The sequence below is a fragment of the Rhododendron vialii genome, chromosome 2a (assembly GCF_030253575.1).
Source record: "Rhododendron vialii isolate Sample 1 chromosome 2a, ASM3025357v1".
NCBI classification, from domain to species: domain Eukaryota; kingdom Viridiplantae; phylum Streptophyta; class Magnoliopsida; order Ericales; family Ericaceae; genus Rhododendron; species Rhododendron vialii.
Window position 1 is genome coordinate 10469992 of NC_080558.1, and position 20409 is coordinate 10490400.

The window sequence follows — 20409 nt, forward strand, 5'->3', positions numbered from 1 at the left end:
GAAAGCACAGCTCTTAAATATCCCATTAAAGTTAGCATTTGGGACCCACAATAAACAGTATAGCTCCTGTTACATCAGTACAAAATTTCAACACACTACTTCATCTTTTCATTTCTTTTTTGGATGGAAAATTAACAGGGTTACACAATTTGCCAAAATTCTTACATTAATTCATTTCCAAAATTCTACTATCCTGTTACTACCCGATTTGTGAAATAGGGACAAGGTGATACTGTAGTGCACACTACAGCGGTATATTGCACCAAAATTACGTCGTTTTAGTTGTTTTTTAGCTTTAAGTCCCAAATTTTGACACTCAATCATGAACATACTTTATTAAAACTTTTAAATTAATAAAAAAAAAATTACAAATTATCTCTTACCCTTACAAATAATTGAAGAACCAAGCATCAAAATTACATCACTACTTATGTCATGGCCCCTGGCCCTTTCCTTAGTCACATGCATATAAATTTCTGAAACATTCGTGGCGCTTTCCTGCTCTCTCAGGCCACAGCTATCTAAATTTCTAAACCAGTTCTTTGGCTTTTGGATCTAGCCACCACCCTCCCTCCCTCAGCCCCACAAACCAATGGATCCCTGTGTTCGACTCCTGCTGGTAACGTTTCCAGGACAACCGCATATCAACCCCGGCCTCCAATTTGCCAAGCGCCTCCTCAAAATGGGGGTCGACGTCACTTACGCAACAGCCTTTTCCGCCCTCAATCGCATGACCAGAAGCACGACTACTCCACCAGGCTTGACCTTTTTCGGCTTCTCTGATGGCCACGATGGCGGGTGGGGAATGGACAATATCGACCAGTACATGGAAGAGCTAAAGAGACACGGATCAGAGGCTGTAGCAAAACTCATCAAATCACAGGCTGAAACAGGCCAGCCTTTCTTCCATGTGGTTTATACCACATTTGTCCCTTGGGCAGGCCAGGTTGCACATGATCTTCATGTGCCGTCCACTTTCCTCTGGATTCAACCAGCCACCATCTTGGATATTTACTTTTATTACTTGAATGGCTATGGGGATTCCATTGGGGACAACATGAATGACCCCTCATGGTCAGTTGAATTACCCGGATTACCACCGGTAACCGGCAGTGACCTTCCCTCTTATTTGCTTGCTTCAAACACCTATAATTTTGCACTTAAGTTACTAAAAGAGCATTTTGATGTGCTTGATGCCCAAAACAATCCGAAAGTACTAGTAAACTCCTTCGATGCTTTGGAGTCTGGAGCCCTCAGAGCAATCGAGAAGCTAAACTTGGTTGCTATTGGACCGTTAATCCCGTCGGCTTTCTTGGATGGAAAGGATCCGTCAGACAATTCTTTTGGAGGAGATCTCTTCGAAGATTTGAAAACCTATATCAAATGGTTGGATTCAAAGCCTAGTGAATCTGTTATTTATGCAGCCTTTGGAAGCTATTCTCCAATAGCGAAGCAGCAGATAGACGAGATAGCACACGGGCTGCTTGCTTGTGGAAGGCCGTTTTTGTGGGTGGTGAGAGCCACTGAAGACGAGAAGCTGAGTTCTAAAGAGAAATTGGAACAAGAAGGAATGATAGTTCCGTGGTGTTCTCAAGTGGAGGTTTTGTCACACCCATCGATTGGGTGTTTCCTGTCTCATTGCGGGTGGAATTCTTCTTTGGAGAGCTTGATTTCCGGGGTTCCGGTTGTGGCTTTTCCGCAGTGGTCGGACCAAGTTACGAACGCAAAGCTTATTGAAGATGTTTGGAAGACTGGAACAAGAGTGAAATCGAATCTAGATCACTTAGTAGAGAGTGATGAGATTAAAAGGTGCATAGAAATGGTGATGGGCGGGGATGAAATGAGGACGAATGCTAAGAAGTGGAAGGAATTGGCAAGGGAAACCGGTAAAGAAGGTGGATCATCGGATAAGAATCTCAAGATTTTTGTTGATGAGGCCAAGGCTAATAAAGTAGACTGAACTGGTCTATTTGATTGATAGGGGTTTGTGGTAGAATGATGCTTCCTTTTCGATTGGTTGGTTTGGATTTTCTCCCTCGTCACCACTGTCCTTGGGCAAGTGACATCTTGTCGTAATCCATCTTTGTTGTTTTCTTGAGAGGTTTTATGATATTAATTTGTACGAGAAATAAGTGAAATATTCTTTCGCATTAATTCTTATTTTAACCGTTCATCTTAGCAAACGTATATGTGCAAAAATTGTACATTTCGAATAAGATTTTAGCATGCTGATATGGTATTCAACCAATAAAGAATCAGTAATTTAGTACAGATAGGAGTACCATGACACACGACTTATCCATACACCACGTTCGGGTCATGTTAATCAAATTCACAAGCGGAGGAATTGCCTCGCTAGATATTGCAACTTCGAAAAAGCTATCTGTTTACACCCATTTTTGGCACCCAGTCCTGGGCAAGTGTTGAGAGGCCATTTAATTATTTTTTAATTAAATTGGGCCGCGAAATGAAGAGTTATTGGCGGCCCAAGCTAATTTTCGTCCAATTTGGCCATGGGTTCATAATTATTTAATTATGGGCTATGGGTATTCATGGTCCAAATAAAGCCCATAATTGAAGAAATAATATTTGGCATTATAAAAAGGCCTTTTTTGTTTGAAAGACCCAATTTTACACCGAGTACAAGCTGGTGGAATTTCACGAAGAAAGGGGGAGTTAGTTAGTAGGGATAATTGCCACATGGCCATTTGACAAGTCAAATGGCTCATTATTCTCTGACGCCCATGGAAATAGGAAATGGAAATGGCCCACTAAATGCTCAACTGCCCATGATCTGGAATTAACCCATAGGTAATTATTATTTACCTCCAATAACTACCCATGATCCCACTAAATATGTTAATGGGTAGTTACCTGGGACACGTGGCAACATCTGAGGCCTATTCGGGACACATGTCAGCTCGTGGCGAAAGCGGAAAACTCGGCCCAGATCTGAACCAGTGCACTATTTGCCCTTGATCTTTTGTAACTTCCAATAACTACCCATTACCCCATGATCCTATGAAGGGGAAGTTGCAAAAGACACATGGCGCCATGAGAATAAGACAACAAGCCCTTTACATGCAGAAAATCGAAGACCCTTGGCCTATAAATACTAGAAGACAAGAAGAAAAAAGGGTCCCCACACCAATCAAGCTCAACGCTTAAAACCAAAGCCTTCCTAGCGAAGCAACTATCTCTATTTTCTCACCCTCACTCAATTACTTCACCAAGTAATTCGGGTTTCTATCTCTCTTGTACCCCAACTTTATTATTACGAAACATAATAAAGTTATTCATATCTCTCTTCATCCCTTACTTTATTACTACGATATAGTAAAGTAATTCTATGTTGTTACTTTCTTTCCTGCACGGTTAGGAAATTATTAAGTCCTCGCACGAAGAGGCAAAACCACAGACCTTCGCTGCAATCCAGCCCTTAGGTTGCAGCACTATCGCCCTCTCAGATCTAGAAGTCAGAACAGGGACGCTCAGCCCTTTACGTTAGACGCGACAAGTCTTGGCACGCCCGCTCAGTCCTTGAGCCATTTCGGAGCCGAACATCTTTTTGGCACGCCCAGTGGGACCCTAATCATCTAAGGGTTTTTATCATGGTCAGGAAGCCGCAGCAACAACCGGATCCACCCATCCCGGATCCACCACAGAGTCCTAAGGGAGTGGCAATCGACGTGCCATTACTCGATGAAGCTGGTCCTCAGATCAGCGCCCAAGATCTTAGCGACGCTACTGACAGCGTCAAAAATTATATGTTCATGGCAGGACGTGAGATCTCCAACAACGTTACGCAGTCAATCTTGCAATCGTTCACTCAGTCCTTGGAACCTCTGACCATAGCAGTCAACAAAATGGTTGCTACGCTTACAGAGAGGCTACCGCTCGCTCCTTAGCAGCAGGGCTTTCCACAGTTTGGTGTCTTTGGCACTCAATCATAAAGAGAAACTTTTAGATTAATCATCTTGTGCAAACCGATGCTCTAAACTATCAATGAAGGAAACATGATAATGTGCACAAAAATTGAATTGGGTCTCTAAGCCTGTCTTTTTTTATGCCATTTGGCTTTGATGTGGGGACATGGTTCTGTAACAAAATAGGTATAGGGGGCTACTGTTTCAATAATATTCTGAAAGCAGCTACTTTGTATATTTTGCCAAATGTTAAGTCTTTCTCCGATCCTCCTCCACCCATTTATACCCCCAATGATTGAGACTACATGAGTTATGTTGTTGCTGTTGTTTTAGATTAATCATAAAAAAAACTTCAACTTATCTCCTATACTTGCAAATAATTGAAGAACCAAAAATCCCAAATACGTCACCACTTATGTCATGACCCGTTGCCCTATCCAAACGCACAATCATATAAGTTTCTAAAACCCTCGTGGCACTTTCATGCATAGAAATAGTGATGGGAGGGGATGAAATGAGGACGAATGTTAAGAAGTGGAAGGATTTGGCAAGGGAAGCCGGTAAAGAAGGTGGATCATCGGATAAGAATCTCAAGACTTTTGTTGATAAGGTCAAAGGCTAGTAAAGTAGAATGAAGTGGTCTATTTGATTGATAGGGGTTTGTGATAGAATGATGCTTCCTTTTCGATTGGTTGGTTTGGATTTTCTCCCTCGTCACCACTGTCCTTGGGCAAGTGACATCTTGTCATAACCCATTTTTGTTGTCTTCTTGAAAGGTTTTATGATGTCAATTTGTGCGTGAAATAAGTGAAATATTCTTTTGCACTAGCTCCTATTTTAACCGTTCATCTTAGCAAACATACATGTGAAAAGATGGTACATTTGGAATATGATTTCAGCATGCTCATGTGGCGGTATTCAACCAATAAAGAATCCATATAGCTAGGAGTACCTTGATATAGAGGTGGCAATCCCAACTCATATTTTTTAATCCGCCTAACTCCACTCACTTATAACCCAACCCAATCCGTTCATATTGTATAATGGGTTGGTATGTGTTTAATCCATGTAAACCCATATATGGGTTTAGATGGATTGAAAATGGGTTCGATATGGATTATATTGAACTTAAAAGACCCACACTCTCATACTTTTCTATTTTCTTTCTCGTCGCCCCCGCATTTTCTCTTTTGGCTCTTGTTTAAACAGTCAACGTGTGAAAAATGATGCCGAGAACCCCACACTCAAAATGGATTACATATTTTGCCGATCAAAATATCAGAATTCCTAATATTTTTATTAGAAAGTCTGTTTGATTGGTAGGGCACACCTTAGTAAAGATGATTTGAACCGCTCATACAAAATTAGCTTAATAGAATATCGGTTAGGACTTTTTCTTAAATATGCATACCTTTTTTTTTAGAGTTCGTAGGACGAAACAATGTGGTTCTCCCATCGAATTCTAAAAAAACTTTTACCGGTATCCGATTGAGCTGATTTTTTTCATAGAAATTCATAAAATACTCCGTATAATTTAAAAATAAGTGGTTCGGATCATCTTTTCCATAGCACTAAGTTTTGAGAAATCATATGTGCAAGATCTGTGTGAATAGTACGAACCTTGTTTCATATAGCTTTTTTATTTTTGTCCTTATTCATACTAACAAATGCAATTTTTTTTTAACTTGAGCAAAAAACCAAAAAGCCCTAAAAAAAAGGGCTATGTGAAACGACACCTAATTTCTACACTTCCATTGCACTACAAGCCTGTAGTGCATAAAAGCACTAGAAGATCCCCAGTTGTTTTTATATTGAAACAACTTTAAAATAAACGGCTTTAATCGGATTCCTAACTTCGTGGTCTTGAACAGAGGGGAGAAAATTATTTTACAAAAAATCAAATTGATCGGACATTGATAGCTAATATTTTGAACTGAAAGATCAAATTTGTTGAAGATCGTACCCAGAAAATTTGAGACCCCAAAATGAACAAGGCCAAAACTACTATATATTGGAAAGAGAGGGGAAGGGAAACCAAAAAAAAAAAAGAGGGGAGGGGATCAGGGGAAGGGGGGGACGGGTCGGGTTAGGTGGGTTTGGGTTTGTCTTGACCCATATTCGACCCGACTCATTTCAATCCGTTTATTTTTTGAACCATATTTGACCAGTTCATATTTGGCACATGACCCGTTTCAACCCGCTCAGACCCGACCGTTTGCCACTTCTACCTTGACACAAGACTTATCCATACACCACGTTCGGGTCATGTTAATCAAATTCACAAGCGAAAGAATCGCAACTTAGAAAAAGCTATCAAACACAACTAGCTAACCTGCTCCTGGGGGAAGTAAGATGAAACACTAGAATGCATAAACAAGGATAAGCTTTCAGGGAACTTTTTCCCGAGGCAGAGGTATTAGGTTGAAATCCAACACAACCAGGGCTGGACAGAGAGGGTGAGGGCAGGGGATACGGCACCCCCAACCTTTGGTGTAATCTCGTATATTTCTTATGTATATCTTGACCAGAAAAGGAAAAAAAAAAGCTTTTGGGCCCTTTAGAAATTATTAATCAGTTTACTTTAACCCCTTCGAGACTGAACCTTTTTATCCAAAAAAAAAAATTAAAAAGACTGAAGTTTTCTGCGATAATTTACTCAACCTCAAATAATTACATTCGGCCTACCCCTTCAACAAATTCATGTTTCTGCCACCGAGCGCAACACCATCTCCAGCAATAATTTCTTTGTCTTGACCAGCTAAAGCCAAAAAACCTTTTATAGGCTGCGTGAGCGAGCCTAAGAAAATATGGCACAACAACATGACATGGATGATATGCAAGATGCGATGCAGAAAACAGTAACATGTAAGCAGGATATATCACATAATCCTACCTTACAGGCTCCTATCCTAATTTCGAAGGTTCTATTGCTTTCTACACACGTATGAAGGCTGGTTTTGATTTAAAGGGGTTCTCCATATTAGAGTCAAGGTATGCCTCCCGATTATCGAGCGTACACCCGATAACGGTACAAACAGCAGGGATGACTCATCACGGTCGAGGGTTGCCGAGTATTTTGGGATTCCCTATCACCGGCAAGCCAGACAGGATTGCCAAAACACAACAGCGAGGTTGAACATAATAAGCGATAGACAATGAAATAAAATATTTTTGAAAATCCCACAAACATTTTTCAAGCTTGGCTCGCCAGTTTAATTAATACTTGAAGAAAAAGACACACAAGCGAATAGTCGGAAAGCCTCAGGTCGGAACGGCCGGATAGAAATCCAGTTAGAATCGTCATTTCCTTCCTTCGACGAGCATAAAGCAACGTCATTTTTTATAGACTTTTCAATGACCGTTCACCGATGTATCAAGTCCTTTAAGCATTAATTAAACAGTCCCCAGCAGAGTCGCCACTGTAGGCTACCCACCCGGATTTGAAAAAATTGAAAAGTCGCCACCCGGATTTGAGGTTCGCCACCCGAGAAACCGTTTTGATTGAAAATGATTCTTTGAATTGAAAACCAGAGATTGTTTTGGGTTCGCAAGCTATGTTAAGAGAGGGGAAAGATTTTAGGGCACCCATCTCGCCCGACACGATGTCAGTCTCTACTCAATGTTTGTGGGATTTTGTCGAAAATATTTTGTTTCAAGAAAACACTTAGCACATATCTGCATATATATCAAATAAGAGTGTATGCCGGTGCAAGTGTATAGCATATGATAATGAAAAAATATGAAATGAAAAATGACATGAAATGAACTGCAGTCACTGGAACCACTCCCGAGCGCTCGGGAGAGTCCTGAGCGCAGGAGCTGTGCTGAGTCACCTTGCAAACCTTGGTTAGAACAGAAGCAGTATAATACTTAGAACAGTAACACAACTACTAATATGAACCAGTGCTTAGCAAAAGGCTTAAACAGCTAAGAACTGGTCCTAACCATCCGAGCATCGCTTCCTTGCAGCTAAAAATAAGACTAATTGGGCTCTGGAAGGACCAGTGCACACCCAGTATTTACTGAAATATAGAAAAAGCAATATTTGGTGACAAAATAGAATTTTAGTGTCAACAGCACTCCTGAGCGCTAGCTCGGGAGTGAATATAGTGCCCAGAAAAATGTTTTGTTTCTTTGTGCTCCTAGGCCTGTTGCTCTTGTTGCTAAACCAAGATCAAATGAGCTCACAACCAGTATAAAGAACTAGTATGGGCCCTTGATTCCCCTCAAAAGTAGAAAAACAGTGGTTTATGAAGGTGTTTATACCCTTGCTTAACTTGAACTTGACTTCTTGGACTGACTTTGGTGTTTGAAAATGGTTAGAAAACAGTTTGACAATAGCAAATTTAGGCCTCCATTTCTTTTGGAGATTTTCCATGAAAATTAATGATTTCTCTTAGAAAATGGAGATTGTTTTGAAAGAGTTTGGGAGAGAGTTTTGAGGACTGATTTTTGGAAGCAAAATGGGGAGTTTTTCAGGGGAAAATTTCGTGTCTCATGATGTGTTGAATGAGGGGGTATTTATAGGGGAGTGAAAATTAGGATTTTCATTTGAAAATCAAATAAAAATGAAAAGAAAATGTTTTGGAGGGAGAAATGAGATGATGAGATTCCTGCCAGGCCTGGATTTCAAGGTTTGAACCTTAGGTTTGAAAAGACTGAAAAGTTTGAAAAAAATGTGGTCAAAGGTCAAGCTCAACATCCAATGGCTTGTTAGAGCTCCCGAGCGCTCAAGAATAAAGTCCCGAGCACTCAAGAGTTCCACTCCAGAGCGCTTAAGAGTGCTTATCCAACTTCAGAGAGGCACCACGGACACTCCCGAACTCGGATTTGGGTGTTTTTTGAAGCGTTGGAAAGCTAGTTAAGTCCACTTTCTAACCTAGTTGGTTTCAGTCAAATAAATTTTATACACTAAAATGCGTGACGATTTTACCCCCAAGGTGTCGGGAAAAAGGATGGTTTTGGTTTTGAAAAAGACCAAGAAGCATCGTTCAAGCTTTAGCCAAGTCCCATTTTGATTCCATTTCATCATCGGGGAGCCTCGAGGGTGCAAGGTAAAGCTCTCCCTGCTCCTTTCTTAGGATCTCTGATTATTAATGAAGTTCGAGCATGCCTATGCTTTTGGAGAGGCCTCAAGTACTGATGGGAATCATTTGCTGGCTAATGTTTGGTGCTTAAACTCTATGATTTTCAATACCTAGCTAGCTGTTTTGTCTAGCTTCATTATTTTCTGTTAGTAGGTGCTTCATATCTCGTTGATTTTCTTTTTAAGGCAACTTGGTAGCCATTTCAGAGTCTGTATTGGAAAACTCTGTATATTCTTTTTGTTTGATTTATAAAGTGGTTAATTTTCTCCAAAAAATATGTAAACTTTCCAGTATGTCGTGAACAAAAAATTTCTATTCTGATCGACCCTGCTCGAGTGCAAACCATTGTTCTACAATTGAAAGTCCTTTAGTTCACTACAAGAAAAATGAAAATTGGTGACAAAAAAGTGACGACGAAATTTAATTTCGTCACTAAATGAGTATATTTGGCGACGAAAAAATAAATTTGTCATTGTTTTGAAAAATTTTGTGATGAAATAATTTCGTCACCAATTATACCTGTTTGGCGATGAAAAAAATATTTTCGTCACCAAAGGTATCCATTTGGCGATGAAATACATTTTTCGTCTCCAAAAGCTTAAAAAATGGGATCGGATTGAGGCTTGTTTGGGGATGCTCTGGGTTGTAGGAGATGATCGGGATGGTTAAATTGAGTTTCGGTTGGGTGTAGCTATGAAATTCACTTTTCTCTTTCTTTCTTTCTCTCTCTAAAACTCCATTGATTAGAGCTTGGGTTTCTTCTGTTTTTCTCTTCTTTTCTGGTCGGTGGAGTGTGGGAAATACCGTGGTATTTTCGTGGGTCAATGGGGTGAGGTAGTTATAGGAGAATTTTGGTGGAAGAGGATAATAGTGAATTTAATGGGGTTGGGTTCATGGGATTTGGAATGGACGAATTGGGCTTGATTTTAGGGTTAAGGAGGAAGTAGAGACTGAGTAGGAGACGGAGAGACAGAAGAAGTTTGAGGTGAGGGAGGAGAAGGAATGTGCATGCACGCATGTATGTGTAGGAAAAAATTTTAAAAGAATGCATGTATATATTGCATGCTTAATTGTATTTAAAAAAAAGAATTGCATTAAGGAAAATAATTCTAATAATATTATATTTAGAAAAAAAAATTGGGTCAAGAATCCGGGTCGTTACAATGTTATATATTAGATATTTTAAAAATTTACTGAAAAGTGTGTGTGGTGCAATTGGTCGGAGCTTGCACGAAAGCCTCAAGAGGCTCGGGTTTGAAACTCAACAGGAGCAAGAAAGAAGGATTTTTTTCCCATATGAAAACATCTTTTGCAACGAAAAATTTCGTCACCGATATCTTATATTGGTGACGAAAACTTTCATCACCGATGTGACCCATCGGTGACAAATTTTTTCATCGTCAAAAAACGCAATAAGCGAGGAAAAAAATTTCGTCACCAATTATTCACATTTTGGTGACGAAATATTTCGTCATCAAAAGGCACTATTGATGACGAAAAATAGATTTTGTCACCAGATAGGAATCCTCGACAACCTTTAGTAGACAAATTTTTTTTCCTCACCCATATTATTTGTGACGAAAAACATGCAATTTGTGACGATTTTCATTCGTCACTCAACGTAATTTTTCTTGTAGTGGTTATTTGAAAAAATAACACGAATTTTTTAAAATGAACTAAGTAAACCATGGGATAGAAGATCTAAACATTTATCCAAGCTTTCTCAGAAGAGTCAAGTGAGATTTTCCGCATAGATGAATAGACATAGATACACCTATATTCGTAATTGTACAATAATTGACTTGTTTGTTTTTTTGGCAAAAGACAGTAGAGTGTTAGTGCAGGTTTGAAACCTAGATGGTACAACAAGGGCTGAGCTTCATGAAAAAGCCTTGAACTCACGAACTCTTTGTCCCAAAAAAAAAAGAAAAAGTCAAACCATGAAAGCGTACTCAAACCATGAAAGGACGTCATTCCCTTCTAAAATATTTAAAGAGATAAAATTCTTTCAACCAGTGGTGAAAAACCTCACTTTTTTTGGTCCAACTACGTGTTTATTGTTGATCTGAATTATTCATCTTGTAGATTCCACATAGTACAGTAGTGTATTCATTTAAAAAACAAACTTGATTAGACATCGATAGGAGTATCAAAAATTGAATTTTGCTTTGTAAAATAGATAGTTTATCTTTATTATTATTGACAGAAATCAAATCATCCATTTTATAAACTAAAATTCAAATTTTGACATATCTATTGACTTCTGATCAAGTTGATTTTTTGGATGACAATATTATATTACGGATCTTAAAATATGAACTATTCAGATTACAACAATAGACTTTTGGTGGAGCCCATAATAGACAGTGGTGGAAAAGTGAAATTTCACACCGGCGGTTAATAGAATTTATTCTCATACTTAAAAGTAACAAGTCATTTTCTAGTGACAACTCATCATATGCATCAGTACCATAAATAAATACACCTCATCTCGTGGGCTTTCATACTCGATCCGTCCGGCCACAAGTCAACTATCTAATACCCAAACTAGTTCTTCGGCTTTTCGATCTAGCCACCGCCCTCCCTACCTCAGCCCCCAAACCGATGGATTCCTGTGTTCGAATACTGCTGGTAACGCTTCCAGCGCAACGACATATCAATCCCGGCCTCCAACTCGCCAAGCATCTCCTCAAAATGGGCATCGATGTCACCTACGCAACAGCATTTCACGCCGTCAATTGCATGACCAAAAGCACGACTACTCCACCAGGCTTGACCTTTTTTGGCTTCTCTAACGGCAGCTGGGGATTGGACAAAGCCGACCAGTACATGGAAGAGCTAAAGAGACACGGATCTGAGGCTGTAGCAAAACTCATCACGTCACAAGCTGAAAGAGGCCAGCCTTTCATGCATGTGGTTTACACCCCATTTGTCTCTTGGGCAGGCCAGGTTGCACATGATCTTCACGTGCCGTCCACTTTTCTTTGGATTCAACCAGCCACCATCTTGGATATTTACTACAGTACTACTATTACTTGAATGGTTATGGTGATTCAATTAGGAATAACATTAATGACCCGTCATGGTCAGTTGAATTACCAGGACTACCACCGGTAGCCGCAAGTGACCTTCCCTCTTATTTGTTTGCTTCAAACACCTATAATTTTGCACTTCAATCACTAAAAGAGCATTTTGATGTGCTTGATGCCCAAAACAATCCAAAAGTACTCGTAAACTCCTTCGATGCTTTGGAGTCTGGAGCCCTAAGAGCAATCGAGAAGCTAAACTTGGTTGCTATTGGACCATTAATCCCGTCGGCTTTCTTGGATGGAAAGGATCCATCTGACAATTCTTTCGGAGGAGATCTCTTTGAAGATTCAAAAGCTTATATCAAATGGTTGGATTCAAAGCCTAATGACTCTGTCATTTATGCAGCCTTTGGAAGCTATTCTCCAATAGCGAAGCAACAGATGGAGGAGATAGCACACGGGCTGCTTGCTGGTGGAAGGCCATTTTTGTGGGTGGTAAGATCCACTGAAGACGAGAAGCTGAGTTGTAAAGAGATATTGGAAGAACAAGGAATGATAGTGCCATGGTGTTCTCAAGTGGAGGTTTTGTCGCACCCATCGGTTGGGTGTTTTCTGTCTCATTGCGGGTGGAATTCTTCTTTGGAGAGCTTGGTTTCTGGGGTTCCGGTTGTGGCTTTTCCGCAGTAGGCAGACCAAGTTACAAACGCAAAGCTTATTCAAGATGTTTGGAAGACTGGAACAAGAGTGAAACCGAATCTAGATCACTTAGTCGAGAGTGCTGAGATTAAAAGGTGCATAGAAATGGTGATGGTAGGGGATGAAATGAGGATGAATGCTAGGAAGTGGAAGCATTTGGCAAGGGAAGCTGGTAAAGAAGGTGGATCATCGGACAAGAATCTGAAGACTTTTGTTGATGAGGTCAAGGCTAGTAAAGTTGAATGAACTGTTCTTTGAAACTGGTCTATTTGATTGATAGGGGTTGGTTCATAACTCGTCTTCGTCGTTTTCTTGAGAGGTTGTATTATGTTAATTTTTATGAGCAATAAGTGAAGTATTCTTCCGCACTTCCTCTCTTGTTTTTTTCTTTTTTTCTTTTTTTGTTACTTAAGAATATTTAAATTTTTGCATTTTATCAAAAAAAAATCCATACGTTTTGCCGTTGATTGCGTTTTGCTCCAACATAGAAAAAGCTAACACAACTTAGCTGACTGGCTCTTGGGTGAACACGCACCAAACTAAAACTTAAACAAGGTAAAATTTGTGGTAGTTGGCAAGACAACTGGTCTTAACAATCCTAGAAATTAAATTTTCAATCACATGAATAATCTCAAAGACTAATCTTTCTCTATTAAATTTTTATCACCAAAGAAGTGGAAGGATTTGGGAAGAGAAGCTTGCAAGGAAGGTGGATCATCAGACAAGAATCTGAAAACTTTTGTTAGAAGAGGTCAGGGCGAGTTTAGTAAAATAAACTATGTTCAACAACATTTTACTTGATTGCAGGTTATTTCTTGGGAAGCTCAATCGGGAGTTAAGTGAAGCATATATATTCCGAGAAGCCAATGTTTGTGCCGCTACGTTAACTAATTTACATTTTCAGCAAGGCGCGCCGTTTTGCTGTTTTTTCTACTATTCCAAACTGCCTTGATCAGAGGTCGTATGATGATGCCGCGGGAAGAAATTCTCCAGAACCTTGTCCTCTCTTTTCAATCAAAAAAAGAAAAGAACGAAAAGTGACCGAAAACACAACGGGCCGGGCTCCTAGCGCTTGCATCAAGTCAGATGAACACAGAAACATAGATCAAACTAACGAATACAAATGCAGAACTCGTGATATTTGGCAAAGATCACAAAATGTGAGACAATTGTTCGCAATATATGTTTCTAGAAAGCATTTTCTCACAAATTAGGTGTGCTGTGTACGTTACAACCAACTGCCTCTAGACTGCAATGAAGTGCAACCAATGTTGTGTGTTAACTTTTGTGAGTAAGTATATATATAACTCAACAAAACTAAGTAAACTAAGCCTTAGACTCCGTTTGTTTGGGCGTAAAATATTTTTCGTTAAAATATTTTACCTATTTTTCAGTGTTTAGTTGTGTAAAAAATGAGAAAAACATTTTACATGTAAAGCATTTTCTATTAATTGGATGAAAATGACTTACTCTTAAATCTTCCATAAGTTATTTTCCGAAATGAATCCGCTGCCTTCTACTGTAATTCTCATTGCCAATTTCTTCGATCGTTAGCCCTGACCCACATTCAATTTCAATATTTTCATATCTCTCCACCGTTGAAGCCCCCTCTCTATCTCTTTGCACTATTTTGTCAATTTTTTAAAATATTTTCAATTACCAACCAAACACCAGAAAATAAAATTTGAAGTTTATTTTCTGAAAAAACATTTTACATGAAAAATATTTTATACTGTAAAACATTTTACATCGAAAAAAACGTAACCTTAATTTTTTCTAACCAAAATAAATACTCTATCTTTTACTTCATGCCGACAGAAAAAAGTCTTTCACTATATATAGCGTGTTGTGTACAAATATTTTCAGAACATTTCTGTCACCGTTGATCTGAAATCCAGAAACTGCGCAGATCGGGTAGTTTCACACACTTCTCTTTTTTTTTTTTACTCGGCAAACAATTAGAATTTTATAAATCTCTCTTAGGATCTGTAATTGCATATCTGTCTATAGCTGGGGCATTCGTATCTAGCATTACTGTATGAACTACTATCACTTTAGACCTCTTTCTTTAATGCTTAATCACTTCACTTACAATTTAAAAAAAAAAAAAAACCAATTGTTAAATAACCACGTGATGTGCAATAACTGTTGTGCCCCAGGGGTCACTCACGCACACAACACATACTGATTTCAGAGAAAATTTCACTCTATATAACTCACATATACAAAGTTATAAAAAACTCTCCGAGAAGCCACATTCCGTTTCACTGCCGGAAGCCACACCGGCTCCTCACTCTACCTCACCCTCTCAGCACTCTACATTGCTACTCACCCCCTCAGCTACTGATGAGTACAAACAAGCAATATAAAGGCAAGGGAGGGAGTAAAATTGCAACGGGCAATTTGAGATATGGCACACAAACCAACCATGCACACATCATGCATGGCCTCACCCCACATGGGTGACTAACCAAGGGATGCTGGGAGCGTGCGGCACAGCTGCGTGCTGTGCAGCGTGCTGTGCAGCCGCCGGTGCCGCTTTGCCGGCATCGGCCTGACGATCGGAGACGTCCACTGCGTAGAGCTTGTCGAGTACTACAAGTGTTTCAAAAATCAACCCGATCAAATATCGTTAAATACTTCATCGGAATACATATAACTTGGAAAAAAATGAATCCTAATGGATACAAAACACTAGATCAAAACCACTGAATCCATTTTTTTCGAATTATATGTGTTACAATGAGGCACTTAACGATATTTGATTGGGTTGATTTTTAGAACACTTGTAGTACTCGATGAGCTCTACGCAGTGAACGTTTTCGATCGTCGGGCTGATGCCGACAAAGTGGCATCGGTTGCCGTGCAGCATGCTGCACAACACGTAGTTGTGCAGCACGCTCCCAGCATCCCTAACCAAGGCTCTGTCTCTTCTTTTCGGCAGAGGAAACATCACTCCCATAACTCCACACATCGGAGAGATTTCCAACAATAACTTCTTTTATTATGTATTTTCAAATCAAATTACTTTAACATTTTCCAGCCCTGGCGAAGTTGTCACCTAGTGTGTTTTTTTTTTTGCTGCACCACTTGGTAAATAATTATCTGCGTATTCCGTGGAGTTTGGCCGAAAAATTGGAGTTGAGTTTTGTTCACCCTCCACTTAAGAGGGTAAACATTATCCTCCTTCTCATTTGTTGAAATGATGCGGACCCCACCACAAGTGATGTCATGCTTACCAAAAAGTGTATTGCATGGTAAGCATAACATCACTTTGTGGTGGGATCCACACCATTTCAACCAATAAGAAATAGGGTAATGTTCACCCTCTTTTAAGGAGGGTGAACAAAATTGCACTCGAAAAATTGGGATTGTTCACTAGCAAGAATTAAGAGAAAGAAATTATGACTTAAAGAAACTTCTGAAAAATTTTGGGAATTTATATTCAAGTTGTTAAAATTAAAACAAGTGAAAGAAAAAGAGATGAGATGGAATTTGAAGAATGAGTTCAAAATTATTTGATGCTTGAAAGATCTGTTTGGGATTGAGTTAGTCTCAAGGAGCCTATTTCACAGAATTTTTCTCTCCAAAAAGCTCAAAAATACTTTTACCAAGATGCTCTAAGGCCATCCATAGTGGTATAATCAAAATGCAATTGTTGTTAAAGTTAACAATATTGGTGCAAAAAACGCCTCACAATGGTATAATCAAACTTAGCAACATCTTTAGAAATAATCAAATTTTGGGCTTTGGATAACCAAAACTAGCAACCTTTTTCAATAATCAAAATTTATGAACTTCACACCACATAAGTTAACTGGTTTCAAAATTTGTATACACGCGTATTTCAACTAGTATATTTTATTCTTCTCTTCTTCACCTGCTCTATATCTTCTTCACTTTAACCATTCTCTTTCTTTTCCTCCAAAAGTGAAGCTCATGTTTCTCGATCATTTACAATTTAATCCATCGTTGTCAGATTAAGGTATTTAACTCTTCTTTCTATTTTAGGCTGCATTTTTATAAATTTAACTTAAACTTAACTTAAATCTAAAAATTGTCTTTATTTGAATTTTTTTCGCATTTGTTAGTTTTGCGACAAATTTTTATGGGTTATTGATTCGTCTCGACGAGAGGAATCAGAAAAGTAATTTTTTTTTTTACTTTTATCCAAGTATTTTGAGAAATAATCATTTTTTTTGCAAAAAAAAAAAAAAAATTCGACTAAAAAGTGGTTATTCCTTTTTTGTTCCTCGCCCTTTGGTTGAGTAAATGAAGAACCTTGCAAAAAAAAAAAGGAAGAACCTTGCATTATTTTCCAAATTTAAGAACACATCTGATTTTTTTTGAAAGATTAAGAGAGTGGTGGATTTGTGATATAGGCTACAGGAATAGGAAGGAAAAAAAAGTCTCGGTGTTGTTTTGATAGATAACACTAGGAAGAACATCATATGTTTGATATATTTTTGCCAAAATAAAAAAAACGTAATGGAGGAAAGTTTTTCAAGTGAATGGTGGGAAACAAATGGGAAGAGAGAGATTATGTGAAATTGTAGTGGACCCCTTATTTTAGTGGACCATTGTGAACCTCAATATTGTTAAGCTTAGCAACCACTTAATTGAATAATCAAAAGCTGATGTGTCAACTTTTGGTTATTCATTTTTGATTATACCACTGTGGATGGCCTAAGAGCATCCGTAGTGGAATAACCAAAATTAAAGGGTTGCTGAAATTAGTAATGTTTGCTCAAAAATGCTTATATTAGAATAACCAAACTTAGCAACCAACCAAATTTTGGCCCTTAAATAATCAAAACTAGCAACCTTTTAACAATAACTAAATTTATTGGAACACACATCTTCTCAATCAAGTATAACTATCATCGGTAAGTGAAACTCACCTTCCATAAAACAAATACTTTATTGGTAGGTGAAATTCACTCTCCACTTGGTAAGTGATTGAGCATTTAACAATGTTAATCCCATTATGGATCACATTTTTTAAAATGCAGACTTCCATTTCCTAAAAAATTTCAATGATCCTAATCATTCAATATGTTTAGAATATGATTTTAAAAGTCCCCGCGAGAAATTAACAAAAAATACGAACGGGAAGTGCTTGATTTGAACAGTTTTTAATTGAACCGTTCTATAAAAACTGCCAGATCAAGCACTCTAATAATTGGTCAAGCTTGTAATTTTTGAAGATTATACTTAGGGCAAGATATAAACGGAATAGATAGGATCATGGGACAAAATTACCAAAATGTCAAAAAATCTATATACATCTCTGTGGGGAAATTTTATCCAGTGAAGTCAACTGAGCCACCTTGCCACACAATGTGCGTCTGCCTTTGTTGCTTATTAAATTATGCTAGCTTGTAACAGTTCAATAATGGCCAAGTTTCCATCAAATGTACATTTATTTATTTATATATGGATTGGAATCTATCATTTTTTAAAAACCCTATCAAAAACGACATCGTGATTCATGGAGACTCAACAAATGTAAAAAAAAGGTTCCTATATATTAACAAATGCAAATGCAAACGCTAGAGTACTAAAGTTTTTAAGATCTTGAACCATTATATTATATTGAATTCAATGAGTTATATAGAAAAGGGAGGAGCAAAATGAGTAAGAGTATTTCGAGGTCTTATTTTGTATATGAATTTCTTGCATGACTTCTCCAAAAAAATAAAAATAAATAAATAACGAAAGGGACCCTATTAGTCTTTGTACCTTTATCTAAAGATTAATAAATTAAATTTCTATTGCTGTTAAAAAAAAAAAAACGGACCCTATTAATTGTGTGTGTAAATTTTGGAAGCCCTACAAGGCCGCCTTGTCATCTTTCCCTCGGAAAAGACCGTAGTATTAACAGTCTGAATACTTTTATTCTTGTACAATTAGATCTTATCTAGAGATTAATATAATCTTGTACGTTTTGGAAGCCATACAAGGCAGCCTTGTCATCTTCCCCTAAGAAAAGGCCCTATAACCAGCCTGAAGAAGACTTTTATTAATTTTGTTCTTGTACCAGTTCAATAATAGCCAAGTTTCCAGCGTATTTTTATAAGGCCTTGCCCACGCATAAACTTATATATATAAACACACGCGCGCGCACAGAGTCCCCTTCCAATAAAGGATCTCTTATTGAGTTAAGTTAAGAGCCTCCTTTTTCCAAAATGAATTCTAATGATCCGAACCACTCAATGTGATCAGAACGTAATTTTAAGGTTCCTCGTGACAGACCAACAAAAAATATGATTGGAAAGGACTTAATCCGAAAAGTTTTTCTAAAAATGACATTTAAAACTGTTCGGATTATGCCCTTCTCGGTCATATTTTTCATGTGTACCCTTAAAATCACGTTTTAAACACATTGAATTATTCGAATCATCAAAATTTGATCAAGAACAATGTCAAACTCATGAAGTCCTTAACTTAGCAAGTTAAGGGATCCCTTAATAGATTCTCATTTTATATACATATAGATATATGTGTGTGTACATATATATACACTCGTGGATAGGTATCTATCATTATTTAAGCACCCCACAAATTTAGGGTGCACATGGTCCAGATGGGATTGAATTCCTAGGAATCCAAGGACCGAAACAGTCTTCATGGAATCCGAAGACCGAAACTATAACTAGAGTCTACGGCCTAGAGAAAAGCATATATAACATTATCATTTTTTTTTTTTTTGAGATGAGAATATACCATTATCTTCATGGCTGCTGATTTTGTCACTCCATTTTTTGTTAATACTACTCTCCTGTAAGCATATTTTTGGTGCAAAAATACACTTGCAGAGAAGTGTCGGTAACAAAAAATTGTTCGAGTGGCAAAATCATTTCCCATCTTCATAGGAAAGTCTTTTCCTCTTCTTAATCTTCATAGGAAACTGAAAACTAGGCAACAAATTCAGAGCTGAAAGATAATGAGGAAATTAGAAGCCCTCTCCATGCTTACTTTTATTCTTCTTTTGAACTCGCTTGCTTCCCCTTTCTCAAGGTATGATCATATTCTGACACCCTTGCTTTAATTTTGAGCTAGATTGGCAAATACATGGAATTTAGTAATTTGTAGCCGTCTACTTTGTTCATCAATAAGCTTCTCATGAAGTATTTACTCGAATAAATCGATGAACGGTTGATGAGTAGTATGATGAAATCTTAGTTGGTGCGTGTTTGCGAGAATTTTTTTTGATTTTGAAATTCCCCTCCTCATCTGGTAATCAGGGTATTTATAGGGAAACATAGCATATGGTTTGAATTTTGAAAAATCAAATGAAGAAAAATAAAAAATATTCTGGGAGGGAAAATCTTCATGATGGGATTCTCTGCAGACTGTGGTTGAGTGTGGTGCAGGGCAAGACCTACGTTGAACGGTTGCAATGATGTGTTTTGTGGAAAGTGGAGAGCTTTAGCATCCATTGGGTAGCACAATGGTCCTAAGCGCTCGGGACAATCACTCCTAAGTGCTCTGGAGTGAGCTGGCCCTGGGATTTTGGAAAATAGATTTGAGCGCTCGGGAGTGGTTACGAGTGCTTTACAGTGATTTTAGCACTTTATTTTGCCCTTTTAAAGTCTTCTGATCGAGAAGCATGGTTCTAATCGGTCTAAGGCTTGTTTTAATCCAAATTATCATCGGGGAGCCTCAAAG

The 20409-nt window shown here is 38.2% G+C and overlaps 1 protein-coding gene, 1 non-coding gene and 1 pseudogene across 2 annotated transcripts; all 3 read left to right on the top strand.

Moving 5' to 3' along the window:
• The first annotated feature begins 313 nt into the window (after positions 1-313).
• LOC131315777 (crocetin glucosyltransferase, chloroplastic-like) lies at positions 314-2154 on the top strand. The gene has a single exon (XM_058344968.1). The coding sequence runs from the start codon at positions 593-595 to the stop codon at positions 1958-1960; it is 1368 nt and encodes a 455-aa protein (XP_058200951.1). The 5' UTR covers positions 314-592; the 3' UTR covers positions 1961-2154.
• Positions 2155-4003: 1849 nt separating this feature from the next.
• On the top strand, positions 4004-4111 carry LOC131318250 (small nucleolar RNA snoR100). The gene has a single exon (XR_009197581.1). It is a non-coding gene; the product is annotated as a small nucleolar RNA snoR100 (small nucleolar RNA).
• Positions 4112-11493: 7382 nt separating this feature from the next.
• Positions 11494-13118, top strand: LOC131315778 (crocetin glucosyltransferase, chloroplastic-like; annotated as a pseudogene).
• The last annotated feature ends 7291 nt before the right edge of the window (positions 13119-20409 follow it).